This window comes from Vanessa tameamea, chromosome 7, assembly GCF_037043105.1.
Source record: "Vanessa tameamea isolate UH-Manoa-2023 chromosome 7, ilVanTame1 primary haplotype, whole genome shotgun sequence".
NCBI lineage: Eukaryota > Metazoa > Arthropoda > Insecta > Lepidoptera > Nymphalidae > Vanessa > Vanessa tameamea.
In genome coordinates, this window is record NC_087315.1 from 11,195,115 (window position 1) to 11,214,170 (window position 19,056).

The 19,056-nt window shown below is 30.3% G+C and overlaps 1 protein-coding gene across 2 annotated transcripts in view; it reads left to right on the forward strand.

Moving 5' to 3' along the window:
- LOC113398311 (uncharacterized) overlaps window positions 1–19,056 on the forward strand; it is a 120,733-nt gene that overhangs the window by 83,671 nt on the left and 18,006 nt on the right. The window contains exon 2 of one of the 2 annotated variants that reach the window (XM_026636972.2): window positions 7,633–7,717. In XM_026636972.2, the coding sequence (XP_026492757.2) occupies window positions 7,694–7,717 (24 nt within the window). In that variant the 5' untranslated portion in view covers window positions 7,633–7,693. Of the gene's footprint in view, window positions 1–7,568; window positions 7,718–19,056 lie in introns of those variants that run through there. The other variant, XM_064215423.1, reaches the window with a different exon arrangement.

A 19,056-nucleotide genomic window follows, 5' to 3' on the forward strand; every position in this document is an offset into this window, starting at 1 on the left:
AAGTCAAATGTTGCCATTATGTCAGAGCAGCGACATATGACGGCGTTAAATAATTTAGCAATCCTCTTACTAATAATATGTATTTTATTAAAACTAGACTTTACTGTGTTGCAATAAGACCAATTTTGCAGTGACTCAGTTAAAGAAATTTTCCGCGTACGCTATGCACTGTTTCCATTTAAAATTGTCAACTTTATAACAATTGGTCGTGTTATAACATAGTTAGGGATCTTAGTGATAAAATAGTTCTATGAGATCATAGATGTGAATTTCTACCGTTAAACAACACTAAATAGTATTATTGTCTTCCTGTTTTAAGGGTGTGTGAACCATTTTTATTACAGGATCAAGGTATTAAACACGGGAACTAAGTCTGCTTACCTACCTACCTTGCTTGCTTACTGAAAAAGATAACTCTATTTATTTTATATAATAACACTGCGTCATTATTCTGGATAATGTATCTGGACAACGGTTTCCACCAGTCTTAAAAATGGCTAACCCTTTTTAGCTTCTAAAAGGTAGTGCTCCTAGCCCTGCATCGTACTCATGATATTTCGTTTAAGATCTACGTATTCCATTTGGAAGAGCTGATATCAGCACTTTAATAAAATAAATTTAGTGTTTTGTATATACACGAATTTTATTAGATTAAGTTATTTATATGGAACTTTAAAAACGCATTTGGTTTCGTACTTTACTTTTAAAACATTTTACGGTAAAAATCCCCTGTAACAACCATTATTTCGTAAAACAAGGTATAATAGTACAAAAATTAAACAAGTTCACCTTAATTAAACGCATTGGGGCCAATGTGAAGTTGAAAGCTGATTGGAATAGGCTATATATTCCAATCGAAGAAGGAATAAAGATAAATAAATCTTATATTTGCGTTTGTCACGCGGTTTAATATATTGTAAACCATTTTTATCCACTTTAATTTACTCCCAAAGTTCCGATAACAGTTTCGTCGACGTTCAAAATGCCATTTTAAAGAAGATCTTAAAGAGATATTTTGGCGTTAATATTATTATTTTTATTTTAATATTTCAAGAAAAAAGTTTTATACTCAATCTATTTTTTATTAATGATAGTAGTTAAATTTATTATCATGAAAATTTAAATTAGAAAATGATGTTGTAAGTCTGAATCCAAGTGGATACGATCACGAGTTGAAAATTTAACATAATGCCGTACAATTTGAACAGTTAAAGTAAACGCTATGAATGTTTGCCGTTTAACTTCACTTCCCATAATTTTGTTCTTATTAGCATCGCTGCAGATTCATGTACTGAACTGTGTTCTACATCAAAAAATTCGATTGACGTATTTCTATGTTCATCGAAATCGGCTTCGAGACTAAAGCATTTTTCAATATTCCTTGTGTTTCCGATTTACCCATTCACACTCCAAAATTCATTATTTACAAACAATTGAATTAATTATACTAGCGTTTGTACTTGTTATTCAATGAATTGAGCTGACAATACAGATATATCTTTATTTTTAATTAAGTTATATAAACGAGCATAATTATAATACAATCACGAAAAGCAATCTCCTAGTCTGTCTGCTAAGGTAACACATACACAGCCTACACAATAGTAATACATAATCTTTTCTATAATAACGCCTTCCTCGTTATTTTTGGACGTTCTTTCAATCGTATTTACCATTAATATCAAGTTATTATATGTACTACGTACATCGTACAAATATTAAATTTGCAGTCCTTTTTTTAAATCTAGCAGAAACTGCTTTAAACCAGTTAACGGCGAAATCTCACATAGTAATCTATAATTATTTTTTACCTACGTGTGTATGGCACTGAACTCCCCTAAGCGGCTAGATTATCTCGATCCGACATTACTCCAATTCCCGTCACAGACTACATAGCCAGTAGCCACTAAATCATTCCCGCATTATAAACATATTTATTATAAACATTAAACCGTATTATAAACATTAAAATGGCACCTCGAACCCGCTCGAAGCCTGTCCTCTACTCTGATTGGTCGTGACGTATGATGCAATATTATATGTAACAATACAAATACTTTTAAGATTTTTTTTATAATTTAAACAATAAACTCTATTCCGTTACTTCCTCCGACGTATATATATATTTATAAACAAACAGATTATTTAGTATTTAAATCTTGTAGCTAGTATCATTATAATTGTTCTTAGGAACATAATTTTAGCATAGACAATTTTTTTTAAATAATATGCAATGATGTCAATTTTTTAAATATTTTTGTACGTCAATAAATTAATTTACATCTGTTACAAATAAGGAAACCCGTTCTGTTGATAGAGAAGAGACGGATTTATGTAAATTCTGTTTTATTTTGAAATAGCTGAATCTAGCAATATTTTTATTGGTCTTGATCGTATATTATGAAAGTAATATATTATGTAATATTGTTTCGAGGAATAACAATCCTATGTTCCAGTTTAAAGAGTAAGTAAGCCAGTGTAATAACAGACACAAGGTAATTTTATTATTTAATTTTTTTATTTTATTTTAGATCGAAAGTAGCCCTGTCTGTATGTCTGTTACTCTTTCACGACCAAACCATTGAAACGAATTTATTAAATTTGTTATATATTTGTTTGTTATAAAGAAAGCTTGAACCTTTTGGAAGTACAAAGGCTACTTTTTAAACAAAAAATCTTAAAAACAACAAATAAAATTAAAAATATAAATTAAAGATACAGACTACATGACGTATGTGTAGACTGGAATTACTAAAAGCGTAAGCCGATTTTAGTACCAGTGGTTATGGGACGATGCATATAAAAAATCGGTTATAGTCGCATTTTGAAGAGCTTCAGCCTTAGATGTGCAGTAAATTAAAGATAATCATCTTTAATTTCCTGCACATTCACCTGCACTTCATTGCAATTTACTAAATTGTTACGATTTAACAAAAAAATAATTTTAGAGAGCGGAAAAAAGTTACTCGGCCAGTAACTTTGTTAGTTGAATTAGAGAGCAGTACTACGGCTGTATAAGAATAAAAAATTAAAAAAACATAAATAAAATTAAAGTAAACTCCATTTCTAACTGAACAAAGTAAACTATTTGATATTAAAAAAAAAATTAAAAGAGGTTTCATCATTTTGGCGCCAAATATAGATGAGCGACTTGCGGTTAACAATGAAATGAAATCAAAACAAAACCTGTTACAGTTCTCGAAATTCCTAAAAATCTATTGAATAAAAGTGAAATTTCGCGGGAGACCCACTAGTATGTAATGAGTCACGATTCAAAGTAAAAAAAAATGGGAACATAATCTTAGAAAACGCATTAACGGTGTAAGTAATTTCTTACAATGACGCTTCTATGAGGTGACCACATGAAATAAGGTGGCAGGTTGGCTGTCTTGTAAGCATCTGGTTTGCCCATTGCAAGCCCACGATGAATTGGACTGGATTATACAATTTCCTATTACACATTATATTTATTAAAATTAAAACGAAACCAAACGGGAATTATAGTTTACCAAACAAAAAAAAATCCAAATCATGACATAAATGGAGGTTTTCTGAGGGATAAAAAAAATTATAACATTGTTCTTATTTCGAATTAATAAAGCAAGATGAAAGGTAACAGTTTAATTTTTAAAATTCAAATAATAATAGCATCAGATGTAAATTTTTAAAAGATAATAGAGTTACTAGTAGTAAAAACAATGTTGTTAATATTCATCTAATACTATGACCCCATTTGAGAATCAATAAAACGTTTTATAATCTGTATTCTAATTATCTTGTTCCGTTTTTAAATGGAGTTAATAAATAATAAATATTGGACAACATCACATACATTACTCTGACCCCAATGTAAGTAGCTAAATCACTTGTGTTATGGAAAATCAGAAGTAACGACGGTACCACAAACACCCAGACCCAAGACAATATAGAAAACTAATGAACTTTTTCTACATCGACTCGGCCGGGAATCGAACCCGAGACCTCGGAGTGGCGTACCCATGAAAACCGGTGTACACACTACTCGACCACGGAGGTCGTCCTTTAAACTTTCCTAGTTTATCACTTATTACTCATTATGGGATGCTGATAAAATTTAACTACTTTTATAATCTTTTTTTTTTCTTTTTTAGTAGCAATGCCCAATAAGGAATTACTAATACTTCTATTTACCCCTCCATTTAAGCTTAAATCTTTTGTTAGTAGTGGGGACGAAATAAACCCAAGAGGTTAGGATCTTTGACTTTTTACACCGCTTAAACCATTGCGCAATTGACGCTTCATATTATACTCGTATAGTTTTATTACTTTCGAGAGAAATAATGTTCTTCTAAAACTAGTTTGCTTCATATTCGAAAAAAGAAGGTCATCTTGTCAAGGAATAAAGCTAGACGTTCTTAATATTTATTAATGAATTACATAATAACATTTCCCCCCAACGTTCAGAGTAAATACCCAATCAACTCTTGCGCATACTCGGATGTAGGAAAGGATGCGATTCGGTTAGATAACGGTTAGATTTGAATGTAGAACGTTTGTGAAACCCCCTTAAAGATAGTAATTTGTTAAGCCCGTGCAATAGTTTAAAGTTAATTATGCAAAATAATAATGTAATAACATGTCTTAATATACAGAAAAGTTGTTACAGAAATATTATTAGCCATTGGACAAATATTTATCTTAATGTTAAAGTGAGTGATCTGTGTAGAATATATCACACACGAAGGCGCGCCCCTCTACAATTAATTAATTAATCTTTACTAATATTATAAATGCGAAAGTAACTATGTATTGCTGTCTGTGGCTCATTAAGGGGCAAATCACTGAACCGAATTTGATGAAATTCGAACTTCAAGGAAGGACATAGACTACGTTTTATGCCTAACACCTGACGACACTGAAAACGCGAGCGAAGCCGCGGTTGACAAATAGTTTTTAATAAAATAAACTTAACAAATGTAATGTAATTTTTTTTTTTCTCATTTTACTTCTACTTGTCTCACACACGAAGACTCTTTGTAAGGACAAGCGTTAATCCCTCCTACTTATTGCTGCTGCCTCATTTGCTGTGTCTCCTTCTTATTTGGGAAAAATTATTCATGTTATAAGTAATGTTCAAATATTCTCGCTTCTATATCAAAATCACTCACTAATTATCAATCTAAAATAAAAAATAGAAGCAATGCTTTTATAGTAATCAAAAATATAGTTAATAGAGCTGAGACGCCAGATTGGTTAGAGCACGTGAATCGTAGCCGATGATTACGAGTTCAGATCTGATAATGAAAAAAATGTGTCGGATTCTGTCACATGTGTTTCCGCCAACTCGAATTGGAGCAGTGGAGTGATGCTCCAAACCTTCTTCTTAAAAAAAGAGAAGGCCTTAGCCCAGCAGTGATACATTTACAAAAAAAAATATGTAAAAATAAATTTATTTTTGTTGATTTTGGTGAAAAAAAACAATGTTTTTTTTTTATATATTTTTTTTAAATAATTTTAAACATTAAGAAAACAATAACGTACATTTTAAAGTTTCATCACACGGCTTCTTCTAATTTAAAAAATAACGGTTACACAAAACGATATTAACATTATAGCAATTACATCTCCAACTTTCCCTAGAATATCTTAGAAATATATTATAAATTACAGCATTATTTAACATAATTATAATAAGAAGCGAGAAGTAATGATGTTGGATTTGGAAAAACGGTCTTAAATTTTTACTTTGTGTTTAAACTCATCAAATATTCTTCCACCAAAAAGAATTACTTCATATAATTCTGCCGTCATAAGGAAAAAAGACGCATCTAACATTTTTATCAAAATTGAGTTTCATCCATGCTTAGATGCAGTAAAACAGACGCATCTTTTTTTTTGATATCGGTAGGCGGACGAGCAAATGGGCCACCTGATGTTAAGTGGTCACCACCGCCCATAGACAATGGCGTTGTAAGAAATAGTAACCATTCCATCCATCACCAGTGCGTCACCAACCTTGGGAACTAAGATGTTACGTCCCTTGTGGCTGTAGTTACACTGGCTCACTCACCCTTCAAACCGGAACACAACAATACTGAGTACTGCTGTTTGGCGGTAGAATATCTGATGAGTGGGTGGTACCTACCCAGACGGGCTTGCATAAAGCCCTACCACCAAGTAAAAGCATCTGCCGGTATTTTTTATATTATTCTTATACTGATACAAGCTGAGTTAACCATGCATGAATAAGACGTATTATCGAATTATTTAACATGTGCAAATGGGCCTGATAAAATAAAAATGATAAAAATGGTTTCCAACGCCATTAGACATTGTCTTTGTAAGAAATATTAACCCTTCCTTATACCAACCTTGGGAACTAAGATCTTATGTCGTATGCGCCTGTAGTTATACTGGCTCACTTACTCCTGCTGTTTGGCCGTTATTTGTGGAGTGGGCTTCCACAAAGTCTTCTCACTAAGTATGCGAATCATTCTAGGGCTTCCTAGCGATTGAAGCCAATTTCACGAAGCGTTGAGTAAACAAGAGGAGTGAGCATCTATAGCGTTCAGAATTCAAAGCTTCTAAAGAAAATATCAAAAAATTGACTCGAATATTGTTCATAATCTTAAGAGATGTGTCACACTAAAGTCCTAGTTTTAGAATGATGAGGTTATGAAATAAGTATGTATAACACATCATGCATTAAAATGAAAGATTATCTTTTAATTTATTTATTATTTTATCTCCAGAAAGTTAACCGAGGGTATTCACAATAAAATATTGACGCAAGTATTTAAAATGAAAAATATATTACATTGGTTTATATCTAAATTACAAACTTAACTTTATAAGTAAGTTTTTACGAGAACAAAACTTCTATTATTTATTGACTGTTAACAAAATTTAAAGTAACAAAAGTTTTATTATTGTACTGCTGTCTCTATGAAATACCAGAAGTAACATATTCGACGTTTACATTCTGTAGTACCAATGTCTACGCAAATTTGACCAGATAGAACGCCTAGATTCCCGTTATGTATGATATGTATATTATCGAGGTATGATTGACGTGTTTCGGGAAGACAACCCGACGTTTACACGATAATGTTATTATCTTCCTGATCAATTACGACCACGGTGGCCAAACCTACTGGGCGGTCATATTATTGCGCACAAGTTTCTGCGCCAACACAAATACAATCTTTATTCCTTCATCAGTTGGGACGGCAATTGAGATCACCGGACCTACTAAACCAGCGTGGCATGTGACATAAGTTTTACCAATGTCTTGATTGTAATAACTTTTTCAGTCGTTACGATTTCTTGCTCAATCCAAACAAAAATGTTTTTTCGAACTATACAGTAAATATTTCAATCAAATATATAGATGTCCTACTTAAAGTTTGATAATACGATATTATGCGATAATTCTCATCGCAAAAAGAGCGGGGATTGCCATTTAAATAAAAAGAAAAAACCTTACGACCGACCGGTGAGAGTGACAGCAACCGCTCGACGACGCACGCGCACGATCGCGCGCGAGAAAGTTTACGTAATACAAATTTGGCGCCAATACATTCTGCCATTTTGAAAATATATTTACTCAAATTTCGAATTGATATTTTTAAATCTTATTTTTTTTTAATTAATTGTGTTTGTGAAGATTTGTTGTGAACTGGGTGTTAGTGACTTTCGCCGTAACACATACAGGATGACTAACACGCGTAATATAAAGGTAAATGTTTTTAAATTCTATTAACGTTCGTTTGTCTATGACTTTTAAATTTCTTCGCATTTCTTTTTGTTTTTAAATTTAAATAGCAATAAAGTTAAAATTAAAAAAAAGGTAGTAAGTTTATTCAAAAAAGAACATGTTTTCGAAGAAAGTATTGAAGTAATTTATATTTACCTTGAAAAAAAATTACACAAAAATCTCATGGCATGCTATTCACCGGCATCAACAATGGCGTCAATAAGAAATTCACATTGTATTAAGCGCATTTTTCCTGAATAAACTTATCAAGGTAGAAACTCGCAAAATTTCATCTTTTCAATAAATTTGTAGTCAGTACACTTTTTCTTCATATTGTTTAAGATGTATTTATTCATATTTGTTACGCTGAGATATTATTGTGTTTATATTTTTCTTCATCCTTTTTTTGAGGAGAATGTTGGAATGGAATGGAATGGAGAATTGATTCCACCATGCTGAACTAATGTGGGTTACTAACTACACATTTGTCAGTATTTCATTCGACACATGCAGGTTTCCTCACGATATTGCCTAGGTTTGAGCTTCGGTTTTCAATGATGAACGTAAAAATAATAGTAATAAATAGATATATTTAAATAAAATATTTATGTTGGCAACATTTGTAACAATCTGAATACTGTCTGATAAAATTTATTAGTGAATACGACACTGAAAACTGTTTGAAGAGCCAATCGGCTCTCACCAAATTATTATTTCGATTAAATAGCTTCAGAGCCAAATCCGACCCTTAATTTACGTCACTGCGGATTATTCTTACATTTGTTATAAGTTCTTTTTTTTAATGTACAAGTTTTCCTTGCGTTATGGACCGAAGAGATAATTTACAACTGTACAAGTACAAACTAAAATTAGTTCGGATTTATGCCTGCGATCATTTACTTAGATACGAGTTAAAGTCAATTGATACATCTTGTAGTTGCATAAATGATTTTACCTTCTAACCTTTTAGGTGACGATTAGGTAACATACAAGAACGTATTCATCAAAAGAAATCAAGAGAATGTGGCATCGTTTTGAAGGATAAAATTGAAAGTAAATTTTTCTATAACACTAAATTATAATTCCAAGTTTGAAATATAACTAATGTTTTTTTGATATCGTAATCAGACATATAACGATTACAAAATATATTTATCTTAAAAGATCGGAGAGATTGTTAATGTCAGCGTTACCGTTAATCTCAGCTACTACTTTTTGTTTTTGATAGTTTGTTTCACAAAAAATATTATAAATTTATGCTACTACAGCGCAGTTATCTAGAATTAAACCAATATGACAAACTGTTTGAAATACGCATGATGTAGGGAGATTATAATAAAAACAGGACTTTTATAATAAAAACATAAAACGTCTGCAACCGCTGGACACAAGCAGTATTCCTTTGATTATTTATCGGTATTGCTAATTAAATTATTAACTTTGTCACCTTATCCCAATTTTTCTCAAGTTTAAATTTGGAATAGTGTTGCATCGTTTTTCGTAATATAGGTTTTTTTTAATTTAATTAAAATAAATCAATTTTCACAGATAGTGAAAAAGTATTTATGTACAAAACAAGGTAAATACTTAACAAGTAATAGCAATCGAACAATGAAGTCCACGTAAGTGGTGGGGGGGTACTGTTATGTCTACATATATATATATTATATTATGTCGATGTTCTTGTATTAACACATCGCTTTGGGTTACTTTCACATTTCACTCATTCGTCTAGAAGAAGAAACACATTGAAGTTTTAACGACTAGTGGATTTTTAATATCTTTCACATAAATAATTCCACAGGCCTCTTTTATAAATATAAATATCACATAAATAAATATCCTATACACAATAAAATAAAATAATATATTGATCTACCACTAGATTCATTCAATCATAGAAATAACTTTAAGATGATCAAACATAAAAATATATCTTTTATACAAAAATATTAATTTAAAAAAAAATTAAACAATTTTCTTTTATTCATTATAGATAACTTAGTATTAATAATATATTTTTGAATTTTACGCACGATAGGATAAAATAATTAAATTGTATTCAATTAACATATATATATCTAATTCAATAGGTGAAGATACTATAAGCGCTATTGCTGGTAGATACATTCCAAATCAATATCTATCTCAATACATATCTCAATATCTACAAATTCAATTTTATCTTGTAAAATGTCAAATCAAAAGTGCTTGTACTTAAATAAAGTGAAGGTATTACTTGTTTTTTTTTTTTTGCCATCGAAACGCCAATTTTTTCATCTTTTATAATTCCATCTATAAGATTTCCAAGATTAAGTCGAGTACGATTTAACTATCAGATATAATCTCAGCCAGTCAAGTAATCAGATCAAAAATACGTCAAATCTTCAATTATGCTTTGTGATTTTAAATAGTAACAGCCCTTTTAGTTATTTAAGATCTGGACCATATCGACTATTTAAATATATTTTTTATAATTCACTTTTATATAGATCTTGTGAAGAATCTTTGCTGGTTATTATAATTTAAAAAAAAACTTCCATGACGTCATTAACTGCTAAACTGGTGATAGTACACTTATGTTAGTCATTTATGAACATTCACGTTTGGCACAGTTTGCATTTTTTTTTATACTTTACGCAATCTCGGTGAATGCAGATTATAAAGCAATCATTCTTTTGCATTAAACCGTCTTCCTCTCAAATGTGTATACCGTTCTATAATATATGTAAAGTATTCAACAAACTTACAAAACATTTTTTGTTCGGTAATTTAGTTGCTGTTTGATCCATTATTTTAGTCATAGTGACTTAAAATCTAACGTTCTTGCAGACAGCTTATATTCGTATGTATCCTACTCTCATTAAACAAGCATTCTAGAAATCGCTCCACCTTTATTCAAGAGAGTAGATTATTTATATACTATTACTACTATATATAAATTTAATATTACCTTATTGACATAAGCTATGTAATTAAAATGATCCTAAAGAGTACCTACTGAGTTTTGAACCGGTGGTATCATTACTTGAAAAAAGAACATTTTGATATGATTTGATTTAAGTATACTTGTGCCCGTACGGCTGGGTACAAACCACCCAGTCATAGTATATTCTACCGCCAGATAGCAATGCATATTATTGTTGTAGGATGAGTGGAACAATGTAAATGCAGGAACAAAATCGTGCCCCATGCTTGGTGGCGCATCGGCGATATTATTCATGCCATCCGTTATTTTAAAACCAACCAAACTATTATACCAGTTCAGAAGTAGTTTAAGATAATTTAAGTATTATGTGGTCACGTGAATTTGACGCCTACTTAAATTGGCACTAGGATTATTTAAATTTCTGATTCTTTATATCTGGACATATTTTAAATATAGAAATAAACTGACCTCGATGCCTTTATCGCTCACGTCAACATACATACCAAGACCTATCACGATGCAAAATATTATTATAAATGTATATGTTTCCACTTCTAATGTCCTTTTTTTAGAAAAATGTAACGCACTCCTATTACGGATACCAAATTATCTGTTCAAAACTTGTACTCGTGAATACGTATTAACTATTGCAAAATGTACTTGTTATCCTTAATTTTCCATACATTAATTCCTATGTTATTAATTAATATTATTAGTAACTCCCTAATAGATTATATTATTACAATAATTTACTTCAAATCCTAGCTATAATTTTTCAATGTAGGTAACGATAATTACATTAAAAACAAAGTAATCAATTTAGACGGTCAATGAACCATGTCTTGAGTTCGACTTTGTGACAACCCTTATAATTGTAATGACAATAAGTTACTTAATAAATCACTCTTATAATTTCTTCAAAACGCGCCTCAAGCAGTATCTATTACATCAACAAATATTCTTGATAGACATTATTTTTTTATATCAATAGTGTTGATTCCTGATACAATTTGTTTTTTCAAAGTTGCGAAGTTTAAAGTCACGAATAAAAAGCGTCGTTATTAAGACGACGAACCGGTGCGAACTGGTTTTATATGGCTACGTAAACCTCATTCCTTGTCGTAGGCCAGGTTACCTCGGCCATCGACTTGTAACGTAACCGTACGTCGAACGAAAGTGAATCCGTTTTGCTTTCTGAATATCACTGTTGTCGTTACACAAATTATCAACATTTGTCATAATATATATTGACGTATTCTTATTATCGATAGAAAGTTACACGTCACTAGTACCTATGATATTATGTTGAGCGAATAGTGTTTTTATTTGCAACTAGTCTTTACCCGCGACTTCGGTTTCATTATTTACATTTTAATACTAGTTCCTCATTTGGTATTTTTTAACTAGTTTAATCGTTTCTAAACTAGATCTTCGTCGTCTTCGTAGTTTTAAAGTCTAATCATCTATTAAAAACAAAATCAGTGAAATTTGGTCTTGGTATTTGCGTGACGCGCGTTTTCAGCGTGATCAAGCAGTCGCGTTGTTGTTTACATAATAAGTAGGTCTTTGACCCATATAGGCAGATCCCACCACTCACTCACATTAGGCATTATGTATGATAATATAATATTGTCAAACATTATAATATATTAAACAAATGTATTTCGATTTGAGACGAGACGCAGGTGACTATAAGATGGACCTAATCAACCTTTTTCCTAAAAATATATTATACTATAAATTCCTAAAATTACGCAATTAAATCGTTGTATTATATGACAAATACATTACATACATCAATGCCGGAAAAGATATATAAATAGACCAGAGAAAGTATATCGACCACAAAACCAAGTTTCTGAAATATCATAAGTCTATTGTAACACAATTCCCTAGGTAATGTTATTGACCGGTACACTGTTACAAAGAGGAGCAAACATTAATAAAAAAAAACGGAGCTACTGTTTTTAAGTTTTTTTTTTTAGATTGTAGGAAAGTCAATAAAAGGCAAGATACCAACATTCTAAGTCAAATGTTTCTTAAATTTGTTTTTCATTTTTATAGTAGCAATTTATTTATAAAATTCTAATTTTATTCAAATGTATTTTTTTAATTATGACAGTTTTTGTGTTATCTGTATTATACAGTGTTGCTATAAATCAAAAAATATAAGTATAAATTAGTTACATTGAATAAACCTAAAACCACATAATGAAACAGATAATTTACATATATAAAATAAAATAAATACGTTGTATCCGAAAACGATATTATGTCGGCTCATTCTACTTCCGAGACATAATCTCGTAATGGACAAACATAATGAGGACAATATTATGTAAGCGAGTATACAACCGCGTGTCAAGACGGCAGAGAACTGTTACGTGTCCAAAAAGGTAAAACGGAAACTAAACAGATGTGTTTGCGGTGAATACGCTGACGACCGCGGTCGGACAAATCATTCTTTGCTCGTAACAGTTGATACAGACATTTTTTTGTCTTAACGTGTTAGGCGACATGTTGCAATTACTTAGAGACAAAAAAAAATTGTAAACAAATTTCGAGAATTTGGTGAAAAATGTTGGTCGTTTAAATACTGAAGAATTATTAGCAACATATAAATTGTTAACTATTTTATTGGCAACGTATATCATCCATTGTTTATATGATTTTATAAACGAAACACTAATTAAATTTGAATCAAATTTCTTACGAATAGTTTACGGCATCAATAATAATTCCTATAATATGTAACGTCGCATAATTTCTTTACGAGACTGGTCTTACTTTAAGAAAGTAGTAATTAATGAACGTTCTTGGAACAGGGCGGGCAGGTAACCAGATGAAATTGAATGTCGAGTAAAACTTGAAGTTCATTTAACCGTAAGACGAATGTTAAGTAAATTGAGGAAATAACAATTACGATCCATACTCTCTTTTTGTACTTAACTTATAATTTTATTTCGTCGAATAGTCACGTAATGTACATATAATCTCAGTCGAATTTACATTTATGACAATTCTGTAAAATTACGTTAAAGTAAAGTATCTTTTAATTTTGTTACAAAATTAAGAAGGAAATATATTCATTACGTTAACTCTTTTTTTTTTTTTCGAACTGTACACCCTCATTACCGATATATTGATCCTGTGTCCTTTATCTAAAGTTTGTAAGAGATCGCTCCCTTTGTGATAAGATCGCCTGTTTTGCATAGTATTATTTTGTTTTTGGTAAGTATAGATTGTCTTATTTGTTTATTATATTTTTCTTATTAATTACTTAATAAGCAAATTGAAATACACACGTAATACACGACCTCTTTTAAGAAGTCTTAAACAGTCTCGATAAATAATAGCCATTACAAGTTGTATTCCTAATAAAAGTTTATTTTCTTATAATAAACATAAACAAATTTTCAATATTATATAATAAAGTTGAACCCATTAGATATTATATTATATGTTAATGACAAATATATCTTAGATTTTTTTTATCAGTAAGTATCCTGTCCCCGTGACCACAGACTATTTCGAAATAACGTCGTTTTGGGAATTCCGTGTCATGTCAACTCTCACCGGATCTCCGTTTACTCAATATTTACATAACGTAATATATATTTACTAATAACATTAATATAAACTTTTGTCAATATACTGGCTGTCGATAAACACAAGGTTCGAACCTATAAGAAACAAAGGCAAGACTTGAAAATTTCCTTTTTTCTTTTATGTTTAGTAAGAAAGGACTGAATGGCCAATAAACCAATAGATGGTGAGTGATTTCCACTGCGTACAGGTATCGGTACCGTTAGAAATATAAAACCAACATCGCTAATGCTCCACCAAGATTGGGTAGTGAGATGTATCTTGTGCCTGTATTTCCACTGGCTCAATAATTTAAAATCAGAACATAACGATTTGAGAATGAGGGAGCAGAGACCCAGACGGGCATACAAAAGCGTGTACTACAAATATGATTCAAAAATACGGCTTTAATTTTAATCTGTTATTATCGCAGCTTATGTTTATTTATTAGCGTTTGTGAACTGGGTTTACCAACTAGAAAAACATTTACAAAAATTTATGCAACCGCTTGTTTTTAATTACATGTCTCTACATATATGAATCTGAAAGTATACATATTTAACACGCGACCCGCGACTTCGCGCGGGTTTAATTTATTAAAAAAATATATGTCTTAATTTTTATTGTCAGTTATCCAACAGACTGACTTTTTCGCAGCGAACGACTTTTTTCGTCCACATAATTTGGAATCGTATCACCGTTGATATCAATTTTCTAAAGTATTCATATAAATATTATAGTGTAAAAGACAATTTTAATCTATATTGTATACCCAAAGTAACTAACATGTTATCTGATTATGGATTAATAATAAATTGAAGAAAACAGCTTTGAAAACAATCTTTTTTTTTTAAATAATTTGTAAGAGGCAAAAGTCGTTATTACGTGTATCTTAAAATGAGGACTTCTTTGTAATCCTTTTTAAGTTTACCTATAATTTTCTTACCTGTCTCTTTTATCACTCCTTCTAGTGAAATAAAACTACATCAAAATATGTTAAGTCATTTAGAAGAAGAAAGGGGAGATACTGACACAGGCAAAAAGCGATTTTAATCGTGTTGATTAGATTGTAGAGATAAAAATAAAAACCTTAGAACAGAGTATAGATAAAGAAATATACATATTTTGACATTATCAAAATTAACAACAATCCCTTTGATTAAAATGAGCAAAGATGTATCTCCTAAACGCATTTATAGTCAGTTTAGCGTGTTCAATGAAAACAAAACAGCTTTTTATATTACTATAATTTTATTACAGTTAAAGTCGAAGGCGTAATACCATTACGAATGTCTAAAGAAAATTTTATGTCAATAAACCTGAAGCCAGTTGTAAAATCGTCGTCAAACCTTCAATCATTTGATCCATGCGAGCGTGCATATCGTTTGATAAATATATATTGCTTACTTCCGTTAAAAAAAAATATTCGCACACAATAAGTATAGCTCTATTAATGAGTATGTTGTTGTAATATTGTTAAGTAATAACCTTAAGTTAGTCCATTTTTAAAGAATAGTAATCATGCTTGTCTGCAATGAATAACTAATGTTTCTGTTTAACCCTCCAGTTAAGCGTGAAGTTTTAGGAGTGGGGTGCCAATAATCCAAGGGATCAACCATGCGATTTGATTGGTGTACCTATGAACTACTAACGTTTCGAATTTCAATACCATTTTATTTTTCAGTATCTTAAAGAAGGACTTCTGAAGGAACCGCCTACTATATTTGATGCTTAACATGGCTATAACTTCTAAGTTTTTCAGCAATTTTTCCGGTGATAACGTTTACCCATCTAGGTAGGTACTGTAGTATAGGGGGTGACTTATAGCCTAACACTTCACTTCAAATAAATTTGCCTGAGATCAAAGTTTAAATATTTTTTTTTTAATATGATAAAAATAAGATACGAGTACGACAATCTCTTCAAATTAGAAACATTATATTTGCCAACACATTACAAGCCACATAATCTTTGCGTAATACATATGATAGAAGAGTTTACAAAGAATATGTTATAAATTAAATAATTATTTCATTTGATATATGCCAAAACCAAATACCGTGTTAATAATTGAGGTGTGGATGTATGGTATTTATTCTGGATTCCAGATAAGAATAAAAATGATATCAGCAATATTAGATGCTTGGAAGTAAAATTACAACGGATTTAAGTAGTTAAATGGAATTGCGATAAATGGTGATACATGTTTGTAGTGTGACCAAAATATTAGCAAATTGAGTTCGCATAAACGAGCCGTAGATATATATACATATTTTAAACATATGGTTTGATTACCTCTACTCTTTAACCCTGCTAAAATAAGCCAACATCATGATTCTAGAGTCGATCTTCAAAATTAAATCAATTGATAGTATTTGTGACAAATAATATATAGGTTTGATAATCACTAAAGTTATTCGTAATCATAATTTAAATTGACTTCAGCGAAGAGAACGTCTTAAAAAACTCGTTTCGTTTCAATGAGTTGCATAATCGTAATTGCGAAATAACAAATATGTAGATTTGAAGATTTTTATCACTAAGTGATTTATGGAGTTATTTATATAGGAATCCTAGTTTGTATATATTTTAATATCTAATATATGAAAATGTATGCAGATGCATGTTCATATTCTAAGCGTCTGTGCATCGATACTGATCGATTGAAGTAACACTTTGTGCAGTTCCTGTAAGCAATTCTTTGAATATTTCTGACATAGTATAATAAGTATCCGAACTGATGTGCCCAGTGGATAGCACGTTGAACAAAGGTCAAATCAGAAAATCTTAAATCAGAGCTAACTAAACTGTTAGTTTGATGTGCAATATATGTATGTATGTATATTGTATATATATTTAACGAATGAAAAACTTCCCAGCGCTGACATGCGCTGAAAAAAATGTTATATTCCTATCTAGTCTTAATATATATATAATGAGTTAAAGTTAGTAGATTATAACATAGGTTATATAACGCAACTTATTTGAAAGGGAGATATTTCGTTTGTATTTTTTGAGTGTCCTTTATTCACCAATATTAACATTTAGAATACCATTGTTTGATCTTCAAATATTTTAAGTATTTATGTATAACAGTATTACAAGGAGCAATATACGTTATAAATATTTATTACAACAAGTGAAAGAGTTTTGATTTATTAAACAACAACTAACTACCTGTAGCTTTGTAGAAAGGAAAAATTAAAAGAGAATTATAAAGAAATAACTTCCGTAACATTTATTATATTATATGATTGTAAATATATATACAAGAATATAATCTGTAGGGAATCCTATATAATTAATTATTTATATATAAGGTTTAATAATAATAATAATGTATATTCTAGTTCTATTTTGATTCAGTATCACGGAGTATAGTATATTATAAGTTTATTATATTGTATGAAATTATTCTATTATAATTAAAAACATTTACTAAAGTAAAATATTTAACAAAATCATTATATTTGTATAATGTATACAATACTTAATATTATCAGTGTTTAAGTTATTGCGTATTTGGTTTGACAGTTTTTGTCTCATATAATACTTCAAATATCTATTATTAATAATTTGCCATATTTCTAAATTTCACAAACAAACCATTGCGAATATTTTTTCCTACATCCAATTTTAGGCCAAGCAGACAAACACACAAATTGTTTACTTTCGAATTAATAATATAAGTATTTATACATTAAATGATTGATTCATTGTATTGTTAAAATCTCTTTGTCATGTTCATTAATAGGAAATAGTCCTTTCTTATGTTTTATTTATACTTCCCGCGTATTATGTAAACAATTAATACATAATCTCATATTAAATAATCGTTATATATAAACTCAGAGCCGATATGGACTCAGTGGCTAGAACGCATGAGTTGGTAATAACGAAAGTTGCTAAAATTATGAACATATTTCATGACGTGTCCACTGTCAAGTAAAACATTGTGAGGAAACCTGCATGTTTCAGATAAGTTGCCAGACGGGTCTACCCAGGTCGATTAAGGTTCTTTAAACCGAGCACCTCATTACGATAGCCTAGGAGTAACACAGTTTTAGACTGTTACTTTAAAATCTGATATTCAGTATAAAAAGTTTTGAGCCGAATCCTTCTTTTATTTTCTCACAAATTACATAATCCGTTAATTTTGTAGTTACGTAATGATACCGGATCTGCATTATATATAACATTTACCTTTATATATACTTTAATGCCTATTCAATATTCGGAAAACACCGATTTAGGTCAGACACAAAATGAAATGGAGGAGACATTTGTCAAAATCGGGCGCACAAAACACAAACTATAAAGTTTAATTCACAAATTAATAATAAACTATAAAGATTATTTATAATGTGTAAACTATATAGTATTTATAATATTTATTGATGATTCAATAACCAAAAAATAACGAAAGGTTGCCCGCGACACTTAAATATTAAAAAAAAATGTGCATTCTAGCGCGACGACTTTGTCTAGTACCGTCAAACTTTAATTTCATCTATTCAGGTCTATTTGATAGAATTAATGATAGAGGGGAAGCGCCAGCTCCAAATCGAAAGTCAGGTCATATCTAATTGTAATATTTCTGTAGTTTAGTCGTTTGTAGTCAATTGGTTAGGATATTGCCGTATTATATAGATTTATGATATCAATATTCATCAAATCTGATTTCCCATCACATATTAACCCACAAAAACAGTTGACAACAGGAAATAATACTCTTAACGTATTTAATGAGTTAAGCCACGAAAACAAATTAAATGAAAGTTTTTTTTTCATTCCATTTAACTTGAGC